The sequence below is a fragment of the Chenopodium album genome, chromosome 26, assembly GCF_948465745.1.
Source record: "Chenopodium album chromosome 26, dcCheAlbu1.1, whole genome shotgun sequence".
NCBI lineage: Eukaryota > Viridiplantae > Streptophyta > Magnoliopsida > Caryophyllales > Amaranthaceae > Chenopodium > Chenopodium album.
The window spans coordinates 9,769,266-9,790,198 of NC_137859.1; the positions used below are offsets into that span (position 1 = coordinate 9,769,266).

General features: G+C 30.9%; 1 protein-coding gene and 1 long non-coding RNA gene across 2 annotated transcripts; one reads left to right on the top strand and one right to left on the bottom strand.

The window, feature by feature from the left end:
* The first annotated feature begins 651 nt into the window (after positions 1-651).
* On the top strand, positions 652-2,027 carry LOC145618127 (uncharacterized). Its single transcript, XR_014107853.1, has 2 exons — positions 652-969; positions 1,339-2,027. It is a non-coding gene; the product is annotated as an uncharacterized LOC145618127 (long non-coding RNA).
* A 12,576-nt stretch (positions 2,028-14,603) lies between these two features.
* On the bottom strand, positions 14,604-20,721 carry LOC145617386 (E3 ubiquitin-protein ligase PRT1-like). The gene is made up of 7 exons (XM_081672082.1): positions 20,478-20,721; positions 19,320-19,348; positions 19,058-19,237; positions 18,256-18,552; positions 17,780-17,983; positions 16,404-16,531; positions 14,604-15,275 (listed from the first exon to the last, which is right to left on the bottom strand). The coding sequence occupies exons 1-7, from the start codon at positions 20,579-20,581 to the stop codon at positions 14,790-14,792; spliced, it is 1,428 nt and encodes a 475-aa protein (XP_081528208.1). The 5' UTR covers positions 20,582-20,721; the 3' UTR covers positions 14,604-14,789.
* Positions 20,722-20,933: the final 212 nt, after the last annotated feature.

Below are 20,933 nucleotides of genomic sequence, written 5' to 3' on the forward strand. Positions count from 1 at the left end.
TGGATCATATGAATTTTATGGTTTTTTATATAAATGTTTAAAACAAACATGGCCTAATTGATTAATTGGCTAGTTGGGAATTAGGCTTTGTTCTCTTCACCTTAAAAAAATAATATTAAGTAAAAATAATTTCAGTTCACTAAAAATAAGTTCAGCTCAGTAAAATTAATTTCAGTTCAGTAAAAATAAGTTCAGTTCGGTAAAATTCAGTTTTCTTAAAGAAGAATTATAATAGAAAATCAGTAAAAATAATTTCAGTTCAGTAAAATTAAGTTCAGTTCAGTAAAATTAAGTTCAATTCAGTAAAAATAATTTAAGTTCAGCAAAATTAAGGTGAATCAAACAGGGCCTTATACTATAATACGAGTAATAGATTAATAGGTCATGTTGTGTTATAAACAACTTTATTATAATTTAGGCTATTTAAAAAATAATAAATATTTTATGAGGATAGGAAGGATAATTTGATGACTTATGGTGAGATTGGTGTGTCTTTTAATACTTCGTATATAATTTGATTTGAGCGTGTTATTTTACTTATTTTTTTCCTTGATGAAATAGACAGGGGCGGACCCACGTGAGGACAAGTGGGGACAAATGTCCCCCCACTTTCAAAAAAAAAAATCAGAGAAAATAAAAAAAAAAAAAAAAAAAAAAAAAAAAAAAAAGTAAAACAGCAAGAAATCAGAATTTCATGAGTCATCACGTGGGCTAAGAGCCTAAGAAAGAAGAAACAAAAAAATTTCAGAAAAAAAGGGAGGAAAGAGAAAATTGAAAATTGAAAAACTTAAGAGAGAGAAAGTAGATCTTGCACTAGTGCACCACCGAGGCTGCGAGGCACCGCCGCACCGAGCCACCGACCACCGCACCGTCGCTGCCACCGCGCCAGACCAGCCTGCCGCTCCGGCATCCCACACAGCCGGACGCCCGCCGCCCGGACAGGCGGACAGCAGGACAACTCCTCCACAAGTTAGTTTTTTTTTTTTTTTCCTAATTTTTGATTATTAAAAAATTAAAGAATTAGTTTATGAATTATGAGTAATTGTGTTTATGTAATCATGTTTTTGAATTAATTTGTGATTTAGTTTATTTTTTATTAGTTTGTGAATTGAATTGTGAATTTGTGATTTTGTGAATTATGTGGTGAAAAATGGTGAATGAAAGATTGAAATTTTGAAAGTAGACAAGTCACAAGTAGTTTGTGAATTTAATTAATATGTAAATTAGTTTGTAACTTTGTGTATTGAATTAGTTTGTGATTTGGTTTTTTAGATTTTGGATGCTTGTTGTTAAAAAAATGATTATTGAATATTAAAGCTTAATTTTTAAATGAATTAGGATATGTCAAGTTCTTCAAGCAAGTCTAGGACAATGGGAAAACAAGCGGATCTTCGTCAAATGTTGTTTAAAAAATTGAAATCACAAGATAATTCTTGTTCTTCACCCATACAAAGTGAGATACCTTCTAATCATAATATGCAAAATGAAACCATTAGTATTGAACCAATTGATGTGAATGATGTGGATGAACCAATTGATGTGAACGATGTGGATGAAGAATTTGATGTGGATATAGAAATGGGAGATTCAAAATTTTCGAGATTTGCATGACATTAATTCTCTTTCAAAGATGCTTGTCAAAACCAAGTTGCATGAGACTTATCCTCTTATTCATTTGCTTATCAAGTTAATGTTGATTCTTCCCGTTGCTACGGCAAGTGTTGAAAGAGTCTTTTCGGCAATGACATATATCAAAAATAAATTGAGAAATAGTATGGGTGATCAACTTATAAATGATTGTTTGGTTACTTTCATTGAGAAAGAAGTGTTTTTACAAGTCCCTGATGAAGATATCATTGATCGATTTCAAAGAATGAAGACTCGGAGGATATTTTAGTAGTTTGTAACCGAATTGTATTATTCAATGGATTTTGGGATGTAACTTTTTAGTATTAAACAAGTATGTACCCGAATTATTTGTATTGTGTTCCCGTTTTTTTAAAAACAGGTTGATGTTAGTTGAATTACCGAAATTGTCCCCCCATTGTCAAATTTCTAGGTCCGCCACTGGAAATAGATACAACCTATCATTCATATCCACATTATTTGATATTTGTAAATACTTCTATTCTTCTTAATATTAATGTGGCTTGCATTAGAGTCGTAGAACATTATATATATCACTGTAAGTGCCACGTGGTGAACATGTGTGCAAGATTAAGCAATATGACGTGTAACATTATAGGCAGAAATTAAATTGTGATTTCAATAGTTATAAAGCATTCAATTATAAAGATCATAAATCCATTACATTCAAATCGCAAATTGATGATAGATAATGGTGTTCGAATCCATGTACATTTGGTATAATTTTAATTATATACTAATAAGCTATATATCTTAATTATAAAAAAGAATATGATTATGTTTACTATTTATATAGATGCATCTGCACCACAAGCTGAGCTTCATGCTATACATCAACACGTGTGTTATTGCAAATTAAATGCGGAGTAACATTTTTATATTTCTTTAATTACGAGTATATGTAACACTACATGTAACACATACAACGTTGTATGTAGCACAAACATTGTATAAACAAATAAATTATACACAAGTAGTTTATTACACACAATACACATTATCCTTTATAAAGTTTAGTCCATTTGAAATTATCACATCACACTACCTTATATGGACTCATCATTCGTACATTGTGCTAAGCTAAATGTATTAATATATGATGTGTTATTTATCTTCTTTTTTTTTTCAAAAAAAAACAAACATAAAATTCAACATAGAAAACACATTTCATTTTCTTTCATAGAAGAACATGTATGCCATTATACAAGAGTAACATCTAGTCTATGATTTCCATGCTCCGTGAAGTCTATAGCCATAACACACACGTAATTCATTGGCACACATATGCTTCTCTCGATCGTTGTACGTAGTAGACTAGGTAGCTACAAGCTAGATTCTTGGCTATATAATCACTATGGATGCATCATGCATGAATGTCACAATACCATAAATGAAGTAAAATTGGTAAATTCGAGATACTGTAGGATTTGGCTATGTAGGAATAAGGGCATCAATACACAAGAAACCTAGAATAAATAAAGGGAAGAAAATAAGTTCATAATAATCAAAGAGAAACCGAGATTACTAGATAGAAAAACCACATGCATGTTATGATTAGCAATAACATATATACGTATGAAATATGATATATGTCAATATGTACGTTTATATAAACTCCATCTTGCATCAAAATAATATTATGTGTATATGAACTCCGTACGTACAGGTAAAGGTTCATCTTATGGCAAATTAATTACATCATCAATTAATGACATTCATTCTCTCCTCATCTTGTTTGACTATTGGCAAATTTGACATAACAAATCATGCAATGGATAACTGAATTGCTAATGTCGGAAACCTAGTCTCCACGGGTACGTTTAGATATTGAGCTTTGTAACAATTTTGAATTATATTCTATAATTCTTCAAATGCATTAGATCACTGCATTGTTTACAAGAATTGTCTCGGATGCCGACGTTTTTCTTTTCTTCTTACCAAAAAACATTAGTTGTTTGACTGTCTTTTGACCGGGAACAGAGATTAATTATTATAAGTGGGGGTTTATTTTGATGTTTTAGGTGATGGAATATATTAGGTACTCCATAACTTGGAAGAGTAACAGCAAAGCATGGTAACATGATCGAAACATAGAGATGAAGTGCAATAAGGGGCAATGTAATTTATGAGTAATTGACCTAATTGTACTTTGTTGATGCGTTTAACATCTCTTTTAATTAGCTCAAATTGTGTTCCCATGAGTGTCTTACGTTAGTTTATGTTGCAACAATAAAGTTGCTTGTAATCTTGTTAGGGCCAAACCTTCCTAGAAGGTGGGATTATGCATGCCATTAGGAAGTATATTATTAAACAAGTTTATTTGAGAGAGTAGAGACATCTCCTTCATCAATAAAATAATGACACTTATAATCATATTGTGGATTTTCTTAAAAACTATATTTGCAATGTACACATGGTAGCCAATTAGTGAGTAAATGAAAAATTAAATAGAGAGGTTGACGAGTAATACGAATATTGGCTTGCTTTAAGGGCCTGTTCACTTCAGCTTAATTTCAGTTCAGTTCAATTCAGTTTAGTTCATCAGCTCCAATCAGTTTAATTAGTTCAGTTCAGGTCAACTTAGCTTCTAATTTCCTTCTCTCATAAAATATTCATTTTAGTTCAGTTCAGTTCTGTTCAGCTCAGTAAATATTAATGTGAACAGGCCCTAAGAGTTTAAGATAGTATGTAATACATTAATTCACCAAAACATATGAAAAATGCCCTTTCTCACTAAGCTAGCTAGTTCAAGTTGATTTGAACATAACTTTCATACTCTAAATTTAGGAGTATTCAAAAGATTGTGTATTTTGGTTTTTTTTTTTTTTTTTTTTTTAAAAAGATTGTATATATTTCATTCAGAAGTGATGATTGTCATAATATAGTTATCAATATCTTGTATGAGAAAAGTTATTTTCCCTCCTCTTTAATGTCTTTAAAAAAAAAAAAAGAACTTGTAAAAAGGTTTATTTCTAACTAAAACCAAAGATCCATCGATATTTTACAATACTAAAAGACAACGAAAGATTATTCAAGGAACTTGAATTCATAAATCAAAAGTGTACAAAATTTTTCTACAAGTGTAAAAAGTTGAGCATATGAACTATGCATACTAATATACTATATACGAAGTACTACGTATTTGTATAATTTTGTCCAATCATTTGAACTTATGATTAGCAATTAATTTAAGAATGTAATTATTACCTACATAGAGTGTCAATTCGATAAACTTTTGTACACATACCAGTATAAATTTTTTTCATAATAAAAGTATGCAATTATTCGGACTTCAATCTCACTATGAGAGTATACTTAAAACAAAACGAAAAAGAAAAGAAAAGACTATGTTCAAGGACTCAATTTTAATTAACTTGCCGGAAATCTCCTCATCAATCCATACTCTTTCTTCGTCGCTTTTAAGAGTCCAAAAATAAATTAAAGGCAATAATAATTAGTAACCCATTTCTCACTACGGAGTAATTAAAAACACCATAATTTTTGGGTAAATTTGACGACAGCAACATCAACCATGACAAAATTGCATATAACATATTAACATCCTCGTCAAAACAAATTGCATATAACATCAAACATAAGGAAGGTTCATAAATGACCATCTTCCATTAAAAAATATACTTCGTATATAATAATAAAAAAAAAAAAAAAAAAAAAACCCTTAAAATTAAAGATTGAACTATACAAAGAAAAAGCTAAGAGAAAGGAGAGCAATAGATTAGATTTTTTTTTTTTTTCGTGTCGTAGAGAACGTAAACCGTTTTGTACTTTCTCATATTTTATTTATTCTTCCCATTTGAAATTGGGGAGTACGAGAGTAAATTAAGAAAATAAAATCTTGATGAGAAAGGCTATTAATATGCCAATTGGGAGGAGAATGATGATTAAAAATTAAAATCATGAGCAAATTCAATTATTGAAAAATTGTTGTAAAAAATTATAAAATGAAAATTAACACATTCACCAATTTGTTGATTTTTTTTTTCCAAGTACTTTTTTTATTTTTAATAAATATGGAGAGATTTCAAATAAGAAAAACATTTTTAACCTTCCAAATCGAGAAAATACCCCGTTACAAGCAAACCGTGATTTATACGCGGAGGAGGGTAAATGAGGAAAAGCCCTGAAGTTTTTGAAGTCCAAAAAATGAATAAACATAGTGTCCCTCATAGTACAAACTCTAATCCTAACTATGGCGCCCAAAATAAGGCTTTGATAATTAAGTTTAGGCACATTAATCAATGTATAAAATTGTACCTTACTCTCTCAACTAATTTTACCCTCCGTAGTAAAGTTATATGGCATTCCCCAATGTTAAGGGAATCTTTTTGTTTATTTCTTTCCCGCCATTTTTCTTTTTTGGCGCCAAATCCCGCCTATTTGCTTATGTCAGCAAATATGTCCCGTTATAATTTTGGAATATTATAATGAGTACGGAATAATTGATTAATGTTTATTTATTTTGGATGACTTCATCCATCCTCATCATTTTCTCTTTATTTAATTTATTTTTGGTTGGCGCAAATCATTGTTATCACTTTTTGATTAAACGGATTAAAGTATTTCTATCTTTAATTATCTTTATGTTTCACCCCTAATGAATTCATTAATCTATTATTCCGTACTTATTTGTGGTTTATCTTGGTTGTTTGTGGTCCGATTTAGCACCCAAATCAAATCAAATCAAATTGCAAAATTCAATGTATTCAAAAAAAAAAAGTGTGCCTTCAATTATGGTTTTGTGTCGCATTATTTAACCATACTATCATAAACTTATCAATAAAGTGCGGCCTATGAGTAAGAAAGAAACCTTTTAACTTTAAAGTTAGGGAGTTAATCTTACTAATAAGCCAACTTTGAGGGTATGAATCCCCTTAATCTATCCCTCCTACTCTTGAAATATTTAGCCTATTAACTTGAGCTAAGTTCGCTTGTGAGAGGTTTCAATTCAAATAAATACTCATAAGTTCTTTATAGTGCAAATATTCATAGTGAAATTTTCAAATGTGGTTATTGTTTGAACTATACAAATTAAATGATTTAGATGATCAATTAGTATAAATGGTTAAAGTATTGAGGGTGATATCTAAGACTTAGGATCAAATCTTGTCTACATTATTTTGTCTATATTATCTCTTAATTTCTACTCTAATCATCTCATGATATAATGCATGGATTCTATTTTGAATGTCCCAAATTGTTGTGCATGTTTCTAATATATATCTTTCTATTTTTAATACATATATAACATAATTTTATCATAATACACCAACTTTTTACCTTTCCCATCAAATTACCCGAACATTTTCTTAAATTTGCCATTACTTACTTTTTACATAATTGTTAAACACATTTTCACTTTTAATAAAAATACTATCTATTACACACTCTCACCTCCACTCCCTTAATCAATTCCCATGAAAATACGTAAACTCTTAAATGGACTTGGTCCACATACACTAAATAATTGTAAACCACTAATATTAGAGACACTATGACCATTTTTATAATAAAAAAGGTCATTTTATTAAGATAAAGGTTATTATCTATCTATCTATTAACCTATAATAAAAGCAAATCCTTCCATGAAACTTTGTCAGTTGTCACTACCTTGTGAAATTTTTTTCCGCCTTTTTCGCTTTTCTTTTTATTATTATTTTTTTTTTTTTGCAAAATCTTAAGTAAACTATGCCATATTTACAATCATATTCCATATATGTGTCATGAATCATGATTAACCCCTAATGACTAACGGAGTTAACGGCCGTTGGTCATTAATGGCACTCGATGAATTTTTCAAAAACTGAGTGGCATTTGGTGAATTTTGAAGTCCGATGGCATTTGGTGAATTTTTAAAGTGCTCAGTGACATTTCGTGAAATAGCCGTTTATTTAAGCCTTTTAAGAAATTATAAACCTCCCTTATTTCCCTAGTCTACTCCAGTTTCATGTTTCCTCGCAAAACCATGTATTCTTCTTCTAAACTGAGCACCCAAATTCTACAAAATAAACACGTTTTCATGTACTTGAGTTTATCGCAATTCCTATTCATTTAAATTGTGCAAGATCTATTTAATGAAAGTAATGATTCCTCCATTCTTTTTTTTTTTGTTCCTCGTGTCACAATTCAATTAATGATCTTATTTCATTTGTAAACACAATTACTTCTAATCTTCCTTGTTTGACTTTCATTACTCCTTTTTTTTTTTTGTCAAATTAGGGCTTGTTCACTTCAGCTTAATTTTAGTTTAGTTCAGTTCAGTTTAGCTCCAATTAGTTCAGTATATTTCAGTTCCTAATTTCCTTCTTTCAGCTCAATTCAATTCAGTTCGATTCAACTCAATAAATCGGAAGATTCAGAACAAACCCTAATCTCTCTTATGTAAATAAACAAAGTAAACATGGGAATTAACACAAAACGAAGTCATAGATAATAATAAATAAAGTAAACATGGGAATTATAAAATGTCCTGTACATAGGGGAAAAAAGTCAAAAAGGTTTTGAGTTTTGTAACATTTTTTGTAATTAATCTAGCCCGTGGCCCGTTAATATATCTCCACGTGTCCATTGACAATTGGCTGAAAGCTGACGCACGTAGAAGGATCCAAGGTAATTATTCCATGCAACTATGCAACGGCAATCATCTTCTTTGTTACCAAATCTCTCATGAGTGAGTGAGACATGACACATTCATTCATCCACCTAATTATCTTCATTAATTTTTTTAATTTTTTTTTTAATTATTTTTTATACTATGGTCTTAAGCCCTTATTTGGTAAATGGTCAAACAACAGAATTAATGTTTTAGCTTATGAACTTTTCAATTAATAATATTTAAGCCAATTAATAAAAATTAAAAAAATAAAAGGAAGCTACTTTTCCATTTGTTTTTTTGTTGTTGTTTGGTCAAAATTAGTTTATTTGTACTTATATGTACAACCGACATCAAATAACATATTTACTAAACTTCTATGTAAGTTTTGGAAACAATCAACACAAACAACTGACTTAAACATTCAATACAAACGATATATATTACTGTAGCTTAGTCAATTTAGTTTTAGTTATCCAAGGTACATGGTACAAGCTAGGATAATCAAGTAGCACAATAAAAGAAAGGTAATTGTCAACAAAATTGACTAATGAACATGATAAAAAAAAAAAATTAATGGTACTTTATTAATCAATTAAGGTGAAACTTTATCACAACTCTTAATGTAAAGAACATTGATACGGTGAGATCATCTCTAATGGGGGCTCAAATAAACTTAAAAAAAAAAAATACTGTGAAAAAAAAGGCATACAAATAATGAATTATAGAAAATGACAATAATAATTGTATAAAAGAGTGATCAAAATAAAATAATTTATCACTCGCTCCTTAATTAAATTAGCCACTATATAATGAATAATTGTGAAGTGACTTGTTAGCTTATTTATTGTAAATATAGAATATAGAGGGAGATAGATTTTTTTTTTATTTTATTTTTATTTTTGGTGGTAGGAAGTTAGATTATGTTTGTTTCGTCTTATTTTAATTAAATTAGACAAAATAAGTTTAGATGAAGTATGTTCAAAAAATAAGTTTTGATTAAATTAGTTAATTTACATAAAATTATAAATTATTTTAGATAAGTTCAAACAAAAATATTTTTGATTAAAAAAAATACAAGTTCAGATTCTGATGAACTTTTTAACAAGCTTTTGAAATAAGAACAAAGGACATGCTTTCAAAAAAAAAAAAAAAAAAAAAAAAAAAAGGACATAACATAATCCATTAAATTTTTTTAACCTTATCCTAAATAACTCTAATTCAAAGGTGGGTCATAGTTTTAAGAATATGATCATCATACCAATCAGGAATTCAGGATTACTATACATCTATACTTTTGGGGTCAAAGTTCTTAATTGGCACACAAGGAAACTTATCAAAATATGTTGACCACTTGAGACCTAACATTCCTAGACATAGTTTTGCATGACTTTGATGAAGATCGATGTCACTTAATTTAAAGCCGCAGCTTGTTTCTAAGGATAATTGTTTTGTGCCAAGGGAGCATCTTAATTAACATTATATTGCCTCTAAACTTATTCATTTTTTATATATAAATTATAATTATATATAAACTTGGAAATAACAGAAAACCAACAAAAATCAGGACTTTTGTTTACTCATATACAAGGTGTTATCTCATATGTGACCTCATCACATGGCATCATCCGATCCTTAAATTAGTTTGACTAAGGAATATATATGCAAAGCCCCATACAACATCATATTATTATATTTTAAACTTAAAATATAAGATGAAAACTAGACTAGTATTAAAACTTGAACTTGTCAAACTTTTAAGCGAAAATCTAAAGATTTTCTAGCATCAATGGATCTTACTCTTAACTTATGTACATTATTTAGTAAATGAATATAAGCATATTTCTGTATTAAATATAAGAGTCACATATATTATTACCTAAAATGTATAGTACCATCTGTCACCCACCTACACATAACTAATAGTGTCAAGAAGACAAGAATCGTCATTCACCCGCATAATGTGTGTACATTGAATAATAATGATTTATGAGCTTAATTACGCTAAAAAAATGAAAATACGCAAATTAGGGATCTAATTTAAGAAGAAGAGGGGTGGAGAAAATGCAACTGATCATTAAGGGTTCGTTTGGCATCGCTGTGGTTTTCTGTTTTTTGGTTTTTTGTTTTTTAAAAGTGTATTATATATGTCACATAATGAATAAAAAAAATATATAGACTTATTAAAATCATGATAATTTTGAAAACTGACAACAGAAAAGTGGAAACACCTTTTTCTTGTTTCCTGTTTTTGGTTTTTGGTTTTCAAAAAAATAGAAAACTAAAACCAAAAATGATGCCAAACAAGCCCTAAACTAATTAGTGTAAGTTTTAATGTTGATACTTATTTATGTTTACTTGTACCGCATTGGTATAGTATTCCTTAAAAATATATAGCTCCCTTGAGCACCCTCTCATTCCTAAAAAAGAAGTCCTAAAAATTGAATTTGATCATGAATTGGAGAGGATCCATCATATAAAAGCCTAATCTTCCATAAAATTAAGGGGCATACAAAGGCGAAAAATTATGATGGATGAGTCTTTTCTTTAATGTTCCTTAAAAAATATTATGTGATGAATAAATGCATGTAATTTAGGGATGGAGGAAGTACACATTATGCCAATCTGTAGTCCCCACTTATTAAGGTTATCTTTGACTATTAGTCACTCATGAAGGAGTTCTCATAAGAAAATATTTTACTTTAGACTACATACACAAAATTTGATGAAAAATCAAGGCTTGAAATTCATACTCATATCAATCAAGATCTCCTTTAATTTGAATCATATATGTAAGATCCCGAGGATGTGATGATGTCAATACATTCTCGCCAATCAACTCCATTCTTAGGACCTGTCCCGATTTATTACTGAAAATAACTGAACTGAACTAAATAGAGTTGAAATGAATTGTTTATGAGAGGAGAAAAATAAAAACTAAACTAAACAAAAATAAAATTGAACTGAACAAATTGGAGCTGAACTGAACTGAACTGAACTAAACTGGAATTAAGCTGAACAGAACATGCCCTTTTACGAGATTAATAAAAGGCTTTAGCATGGATAAATTATTGTTTTATAGAGTTTGAGGGTGCTAAATATAAAAAATATGTCAACTTTGAGAAATGACTTTGCTAATTGTCATCTATATATCTTTTATTTTAAATTTAGAAAAAAAAATACGATGGTGAAGTAAATAAACTAAGGCCCCGTTCTCTTCACCTTATTTTTACTGAACTCGAATTAATTTTACTGAACTGAAATTATTTTTGCTGAACTAAAATTAATTTTACTGGTTCCATGTTATTTTTCTTCTTTGAAGTTACTAATTTTTACTAACCTTATATTATTTTTACTGAACTGAACTTAACTTATTTTTATTGAATTGAAATTATTTTGCCGAATTGAACTTATTTTTACTGAACTGAAATTATTTACTTAATATTATTTTCTTAAGGTGAAAAGAACAGGACCTAAATTTGAAACATATAAAGTTAAATAAAAGGAATCTAATTTGGTGAAGATAGGCATATAGGGGAAAAAGGAATGGATAAAAGGAATATGCATTTTGTGATTTATATTAGGAGAACAGTAATAATGTAATATAGTCATATAGGATCTTGTTAGATTCGTTTCAAAGTTTATCCTGAGAAAAAAAATTAATTTTTATGATTTTCACAAATACATATTTAAAGATATTAGTTAAAAGTAGACATTTGACAAACCTGAAAACAAAAATAAGACTTGATTGCATAAAACCTAACCTAGTATATATGCTTTTACTATTTTCAACCTTGTTTTCTTACTTGATTTAATGTAAGAAGGCTCACAATCGATCCCACACATACCTCTTATACTAGCTCTTACAGTATTTTACCTAATTTTTTACTCTTATGCTACCCCTATTCCTTAATGTTCTTCACAATTCCGTTTGCACGGGTTCCAATGCCATTTTTTTTTACCATTAACATATCCAATTTTTGCACAAGTATTTTGAAAATACACAATCCAACAAAATCTCATTGATAACATTTTGCTATATGAAACAATAATAATTTACAGACAAAGTTTACTTTTTAATGTTTAAATACAATAACAAAATGTAAAGAACATTAAGAAATAGAGATAATACGAGTTGAGTTTACGGTCTATTTTCTTAACAGATTTCTTAGAACAACCCTTTCACTTTATAATTTATTTTTATTTTAAAGGTATGCTACTTTTGATTTTTTGAAAGCAATACAAAAATACAAAAAATAAAAAGTGTACAAGTGTATAATGTACTAATAGTAGAAGTATTATGGTATGCACACGTGAAGGTGAAGCCAATCATGCATGAAAATTAGATATATAACAGAGATTAGATCAGAGTTCCCTATGCTATTGCTAGATTCCTTTGCTTCCCTCCTTCCCACACAATTCCATAATCCTACATACTGCCCAACACCATCTTTTTATCGCGTGAATTTTTTACCACTATTTAGGTCTTGATCTTCTTGCTTTCTTTTTGGTTTTTATTTACCAAAGTTTATTTTTTTTTGTCCAACTTTACATCTATTGGGAGCTATCCACGCCCTCACTACCCTTCCAATAAAACAAACTTTGGTGCAATGTACTCAATAAATGTAATTTTGCATGATGTATGATATGCATTGGAAAGTCTTAGGTGGAAAAATCTTCCAAATTGATAAAAAAACTTTAGTTCATTGAGAATTTCACTATCTATTAGACAGGCCAGGTTGATTGAGAACTTTCTCTAATCAAATGCTCTTTTTATACGAAATCAGAGCTAACCTAATTTATTGATACAATCACATCATTGAACTTAACATTAATGAGCTACAATTTTACAAATGTAAATGGTCCTTAGGTTAATACTTCCAGGCCAACTCAATTGCTATTTTATTAACAGTAAAGTTCAAGAATGATTCAACACAAACATTGCTTTTCAAATAAATTCCAACAAAACAAATTACCAACTGGAGTAAAGATTATGACTTTTATGAGGTACATATTAAGTTCCATAACACAATATATAATACCTAGTTATAATATTCTAAAATGTGATATTAGTCATCATGTAACTGCGATCACATGTGAACTATTTAGAATGTATTGTAGGAATGTAAAAACTGCTTATGTTAGAATGGATTGTAGGAATGTAAAAACTGCTTATGTCTAGAATCACACTCTTATGTCTCATGATCCTAATTGAATTATAGACAAGAACATTTATGATCTTGATATAACACTATAAATCATACTACTCCCTCATGACAAGTATTGCCCATGTCTTAAAATAAGGGTTCTTAAATGCACACCATTAAAAATCCACACTATGATCCAACTCCCTCATGACGATTAGTGCTCATGTCTTACAAATAAGGATTTCATCAATACACACCATTAAAAATCCTCTATGATTGTACCATTAGGGTATGCAGATTAGACCCTACAAGTGGGATTATGATGTGTATCATGCTCGAGATACAATTTAATATATACCCAAGTAACCCAACGCATAAAGTACAACACGTTCTCAAGTGTAGGATCTAAGCTTCAATAGTAAAATTAACCCTAAATTTGACCTCTTTGTAAGCTTCTATATGGATATACCTAGTTATTTTGGTTTTCAAGGTTCTTACAATTTAATCCTAAAATACCTCACTCAGACAGTTAATTCTTTTAACTAACTAGATAGCCTTAATTTTCATTATTTTTGAATGAATAAAAATCTGCAGTTATAAGCTTATAACAACTTGAACAATAACAGTTCTTCAAAAAAAAAAAAAAAAAAAAAAAAAAAAAAAATAATAATAATAAAAAAAACAATAACAGGACAACCAATGTTGGACATTAATTCAGTTGGGTCGATTCGAATCATACACTGAGTACAGTTCAGGCCCAATAAAGTAATTCAGCTTACAAAATCCGGCAGTCCAATTTTGCTTAATCTAAAACTTTATTTATGATACATTTTAATACTGTACAAAATATGACATGAATCAGACTAAGCTAACAAGGGGTAATCACCAGCTTTACAACTACCAATCTCTCAAAAAATTCCTTAGAATGGACTTATGGACCATGAATAATTTATATTTGCCGCTCCAATAACAAAAGACGACTCATTGTTAGTAAAAACTGCAGCAAAGCAGATCAAATGTCACTGCGTTTCAAGTTAAATAGGAATTATAAATTTCTTGCGACGTAACAGATTCTATAAAATTGAAGACATTCGCATTCGAACTTGCACCTGCACCTGCACCGTATACAGTGGATACTAATCCTACCTCTACCAGATATTCACATCTCCTAACATATGAAATTATGCAGCAACTACAAATTAATACAACATATCAGATTATCAATAGATTTGTCATTTACAATACCTTCAGGACCTGAACCATATCAATTATCAAGAACTATGATCTAACTTTATCCCCAGGTTTCACGGGTGAGGGACTGAAGATGGACATGTCCGAAAAAAAAAAAATAAAAAAATGCAGCAAAAGCTCCTGTGGTAGACATTCTAAAAGGGAGGATCCTCGTTACCATCTTGATCGATAATATGATCACGATGAGAAAGAGAAGCTGCATTATTGTCAGAAACGTCCAGAGCATCAACAAACTCCACCTCAATAGAACCGTCTTGTGTGTCAGTGTCATCATGCATATCACCAGGACTCTCATCAGCAGCAGCTACATTGTTACCTGGGTTTATTAGGTCATTAACTGATTCAACAGCAATCCAACCATCTGGGGGATCTTCAATAGCACTAATGGCAAGAACAGGAGCTCCAGAACTATCTATGAGATGTCCTCCAACAAGGCGCACCATCAAATTTCGTAGATTGTCTGGCTGCTTGACAAGCTCAAACTTGTGATCCAGAGTATGTTGCTGATTAAATCGGCCTGGTCGTTTGGACCGCGTATTATAGCAGTTTCCGCAAAGGTCAAATCCCATCAACTCTACACAATCTAGGCATCTGTATCTATCCCCAACTATGGGACACATCTGTGCGAATCAAAAAACAAACACTAGAGCATTAGTCATATTCATGATCTCACAAAATCAATCAAGAGCAAACAAAAACTTCATGTACCATGAAATTTCACAGATGAAGTTGTCAAGTAGTCAAGGGAATCATACTATAATCATCTGTACCTTAAAGAGAATTGGTTGGAGCAAGGCTTGATCTTTTATGTCTTATTTATTTTTATTAATAATTTAATAATCTACGTTTGACAAAGAAAGGGTTGATCTAGGTCAAAAGGTCGGAGGTACTTTGGAAATAAACAGCCTTCCTAAGATATCCTCCTCCACATATTTTCAACTGTGCTTTCTACTAGCAAAGTCAAGTTACTTAAGTTATTGAAATTCCAAAAACTTTCTGTGTCCACTACAAACATATTTTTTTGAACCAGGGTTGCAGCAAACCAATTCACAGAGCAAAATTACACCTGAGTCAAAATTTTTAAAAAAGCCCTAGCAAGGAATGTCCAAAGATCCTTGAGCATTTATTTAATGCCATGGAATTCGTCTGATATATATATATATAGGGGGTGTTTGGTATGAAAATTTGTAATGTAGGAAATGTAAACAAATAAGTGTTTCCCTTTCTATTAGTTTGGTATGAGCTACAAGTAACAAATACCGTTTCCAAAGGGTAACACAATCCCCCAAATTGTTACCCTTATCCACCTAGTGGAAACAAAATGTGTTTCCCTCCTCAATCATAAATTCCTCAATTTGTTTCAATTCCATAAAGATATCAAACACATATCAAAGGTAACGTGTATCATTACTCTTTCCCCATAGTCTCTTTCGACAAGAAATACTAATAAATAACAGTAATAAGACCATTGTAAGAATAATGAGCATCTTTGTATATAAGTATGATGGAATAACGACTTAGAACAACGGAATCACAATACTAAATTCAGTTGATAATGACAAAAGCTTTCCAAATATTTGGCCTCTGTAAAATAGTGGATCCTATAGTACTACAATCCACGCGTCAGAATGATGAGAAATGAGGCATGCATAAGATGAATATATTTTAAAGGAGACCTGCTAAAGGTGCTAAACTAATTTAGCATGTCTTTATAGATTATAATAAGATAACAAAAATGAGGTCCTTACTCCACAATAATCACAACCAGCTCCCGCATGGACTTTTGAGCCGTGTTCATTCCACCACGGGATGAAGTCCTCACTGCCCCTAAATGGCGTGATGAAACTTTTTTTAGCAGATGCCTTTGAATTAGAACCTGGACCAATCAACAAGAAAGGTCAACTTGGAAACAAAAACTTCTTTTTAACAAGGCATGTAAATGAAGGTTCAATGTTAGTAAAGCTGTTACTTATGATACTTTAGCAAATTACTTATGGCAGTTGGTGTCTATATAATTCACACATTTTTCTACATACCAAAGAATAATTTCCATCAATCAATGAAAAAAAGAGTCCATTGCTTGTGTCATCATAATTAAATTTAAATCTATACTACTAAGGTATTACATGTCAGAGATAGATCTCCATTCTCCAATCACATCCATAGTTCCAAACACTTTCCCCAAATTTCCCTACACATACATATAGATGTTAATACTAAGCCCCTGACAGAACGCCACCCTTTTTCAGCTATGGAGTACTTTTTAAGAAGAAATTAGTGACAAGATCAGCACTTTTGAAAACATGACTCATCTGTTGAAAAAAAAAAACTACCTCCGTTTCTTATTATATTTGCAACGATTAGACATTTTTCCTCTCTACTTTATGTCATGTCCACTTACAGGCCACATGTCTTTATGGATCATGCAAGATACTTCCCCCTTTTACCATCAAAATATAATCTCACAAGCCATGAAAGAACCCCAGTATTGGTCATAAGGCCACATGTGACATGCCCACCCAAAGTGTAATTTGAATTGTAGGATGAAGCTCGCCTTTTTGAAGTGGAATCACTAGTGGCCGTACATCAACCAAATCAAATAGTGGATTTTTCTCCTCCAGCCTTACTTCAAACTTTGTTAGCAATTTATATATTATAATACTACAAATTACGTAATTAACTTCTATAAACATGCAGCTAACAATCTCAACACTATATCACCAACCAAGAGAAAGGTAAACTGACCAACATGAAATGATAGTTGCATTTATTAATACCAGTCACCACAACTTAACAAAACCTCACTATCTTTGGTTATTTACGAGAATAATTGTATGGCAAGAATTATAACTAGGCATAACCATGTAAACCAACATATCTTCTTCAACTTAATCTCTAAACCCATCTTAAACCTCAAATTACAGTAATAAAGTTAATCATATTTCCAAATTTATATCATCAATTTGTCATTAGAAACATAAGAACCAATTTTAATTGTAAGATATGTTCTACTTCTAATATGTTTTCTAATCAGTAAAAAAGTTGATACAAGAGAAACTGGCTAAGATTCCATAATTTTGCAAATACAAGTACTCGGAAAGAAGAAGGATGAAGAAAAACATACATGAAGATGGATTCTTATGTTGAAACCGTGCTTTTTTCTCTTCAACACTTTCTTTTCGTGCAGCGTACTCTTTGGGGAATTGCTCCTCCAAGAAGTTATTAAACTCCAAGCAAACGTTTGGACAGTCACTTGGATGTGGGCACTCACAAACTTTGCATATGATTATTCCGTCTTCCGGAATTATTATACAAGCTTCACAGTAAACTGGCCAAAGATATGAAATCATATGTAAATCAATCAAGCAAAATTAACAAATCAATAGCAAACACAATCAATCAATCAAAGCCTTAATCCCATAAGTGGGGTCGGCTACATGAACCAAAATTGACTATTCCCCCTAATCCCCTCAACTAATATAAACATACGACAAAATAAATTAAATAGATGAATTCCCCTCAACTAATGAGGAGTTTTAAAACATGCACGCACACGAAGAACAAGAAAAGGACATAAAGACATGGAAGATTAGACAATACCATGACCACAATTAAGAACTGCAGGACGATATAGAAGTTCCTTGCAAGCAGGACATAGGACATCACAACTTGAAACCCTTTCAATGGTTTTATTAATAGCTGATATATCCTTTTCCTTAATATCATCTGAGCCATTACTATCCATCTTTGAAGAATCTTCGCCAACACTAGTGAAGCAGGAGGATGAAGCCGGATCAGACAAAGTATTGGCATCTTGAGAAGGTTTGGAGCCATCAGTACTGCTGTCCTCTTTACAATCAAGCTGTGGTGAGAAGCAATTGTTTGCAGTCTCTTCCTCTGAACCATTATAAAGAGAAGCTTTAAAAACACATTGGGTTACAAATATTTATTTATAAAAATGATACAAAAACCTGGTCAATTTGAAATCGCATCCTAAACATGTCCCCCCCCCCCCCCCCCCTCTCCAAAAAAAAAAAAAGAAAAGAAAAAAAATACTCACAGCCTAGGGTTAGAGGTGTTTAGGTACAATATGAGGAGAAAAACACAGATGCACGCATGTGAATTTTGATACTACTAATGCACATTATAGCTTTAGTAGCTTAGTAAATTAACAAAGTGATACTTTAACGATAATAATAGGAAAATAAAGAGTAAAAACAGCAAGGACAAGTTGTCCTTTAATTTAAAAATTGGAGGATACAAGGAAACAAGAAAAGAGATGCATCAATTGTATCATCAAAATCAAAGAATACAAATGATTCAAACTTCCAATAAAGAAAAGCATCTCAACATTATTGATAAAAGGGAGATGCAAAATTTCAATATTTGGAAGTAGTCTTACCAAGAATTTGTTTTCCCCTTCTCTTATAGGCTAAGGGATACATCTTTAAAAGCAGGAAGTGCAACATTTCACATATATTTGGAAAGTAATGATATGGATTCCTACAAATTGGGCAATGAGATTCATGGACCATATCCATGGATTTATGAACACACCAAAAGCAGGAAACATGACCACATTCTGCAAAAACAAATAAGAAGAATTACTACATAACAATAGGAACTTAAATTTCCTTGACTGTTAACACTATAAAATATTGTACCTAGCACAATGGGCTTGTACAGTAGATCCCTGCGACATAACAATATAGATGTCAGAAAAAAGAAATTTTGTAGTGAAAATAAACATGATACTTGGCTATAGGAGCAAAAGCTGAAAACTTTCATCACCAAAGTGACACGTATCATCATGATAAATTAATATTCAACTCCTTACCAAAACTTGAAATTGGGAAATAGAAATCAAGAGTTGCAAGTACAAAAACCAAAAGCTATTCAAAATGTCCAACCCAAAAACATAACTTTAAATTATGAATGTATGACATAGATGAAGACATGAGGTCAACGACTTATAAAACATTGTAATGGTTGAATAATACAAAGGCACTGCAAGATGAAGTCTTATATACTGGTAAAGAAAACATCATGTGCTAAAAATTAATTCAAAGCAATTAACACTTGAGCTTTATACTCAATTTTATGCAAGATTGAATCATAAATCGCAACTACAAACCGATTTATAATGGATAAGGCATAAACCTAAATACATATATAACAAAAAAATAAAAATCTTTACTAACAAGAAGCTCGATATTCATATGCATCCCCAAAGTCAAGTTTATTCCAAGGTCTTAAAGTCCCTAAAGCGTAATAAAACTAATTTCGCTTTACATGTGGTAATTTCAAATTAGATTGAACCAGAGGTCCTCCTTAAACATTGGATGGTATCTTCTTCACAATTCACGGCATATGATGCATCGATTTTACAAATGGAAAATGAACTTAAGCAATGCCTGACTCATTCATATGACAGTAACATAAACACAGGAGTACACTACAAACTAAGCTAGACTACACAAATGGCCGAAAACCCGACGCCACTAAACAATCAACACCACCTTATACAGGATCCATCAACAAAATAGACCTTGGCGTGGCAAAATTCACAATCACATCATCCTAAACTAATCACCAAAGCTCAATAATCTATGCCAAAGATCGAGAATCATCATCCACATAACAAAAACAGATTTTTCAATCGATTTAATAATTGATCGTATCAAATTCCACCAAATTGAGAAAAGAATACAAAAATTCAGCATCGTTTCGCGGAATTGCATATTTGCAGCATGAATCATTACAAATTAAGCAGAATTTCGTACGAAAACTATAATCAAAATTAAAATTATAAAAAAACTTACAAGCAAACGCAGCAAATGAAAGAATCAGAAATTGTTTCTTCCTGATGATCAATTTCCAAGCAATTGGAAGATTTATTGGCCATAAATGAATTGAGAAATGACATTTGAAATAGATTGATTAACGAATTAAAGAGTATGAGTAAGAACCCTAGGAGAGAGAAAATTAAGGAGAAGATATAGGTGAAGAAAGAGCAAGGCAGGTCAATTTTGTTTCAATTCAGTATTCGGCTATTCGCTAATGATTTTATGATTAGCAATTTATCGTAACAAGTTTATCTATTTATCTTATTTGTTTTTTTTTTTTTTTTTTTTTGACGGACTATTTATGTTATTCTCGAGAAATGGTCGGTAATCTTAGTATTTGACTCAAAAAAAATAAAAATAAAAGGGGGACATGTGCTGACGTGTTTAATTGTGGTTGGGTAAGGGGTGTTTGAGGTGGCAACAGCGAAAACT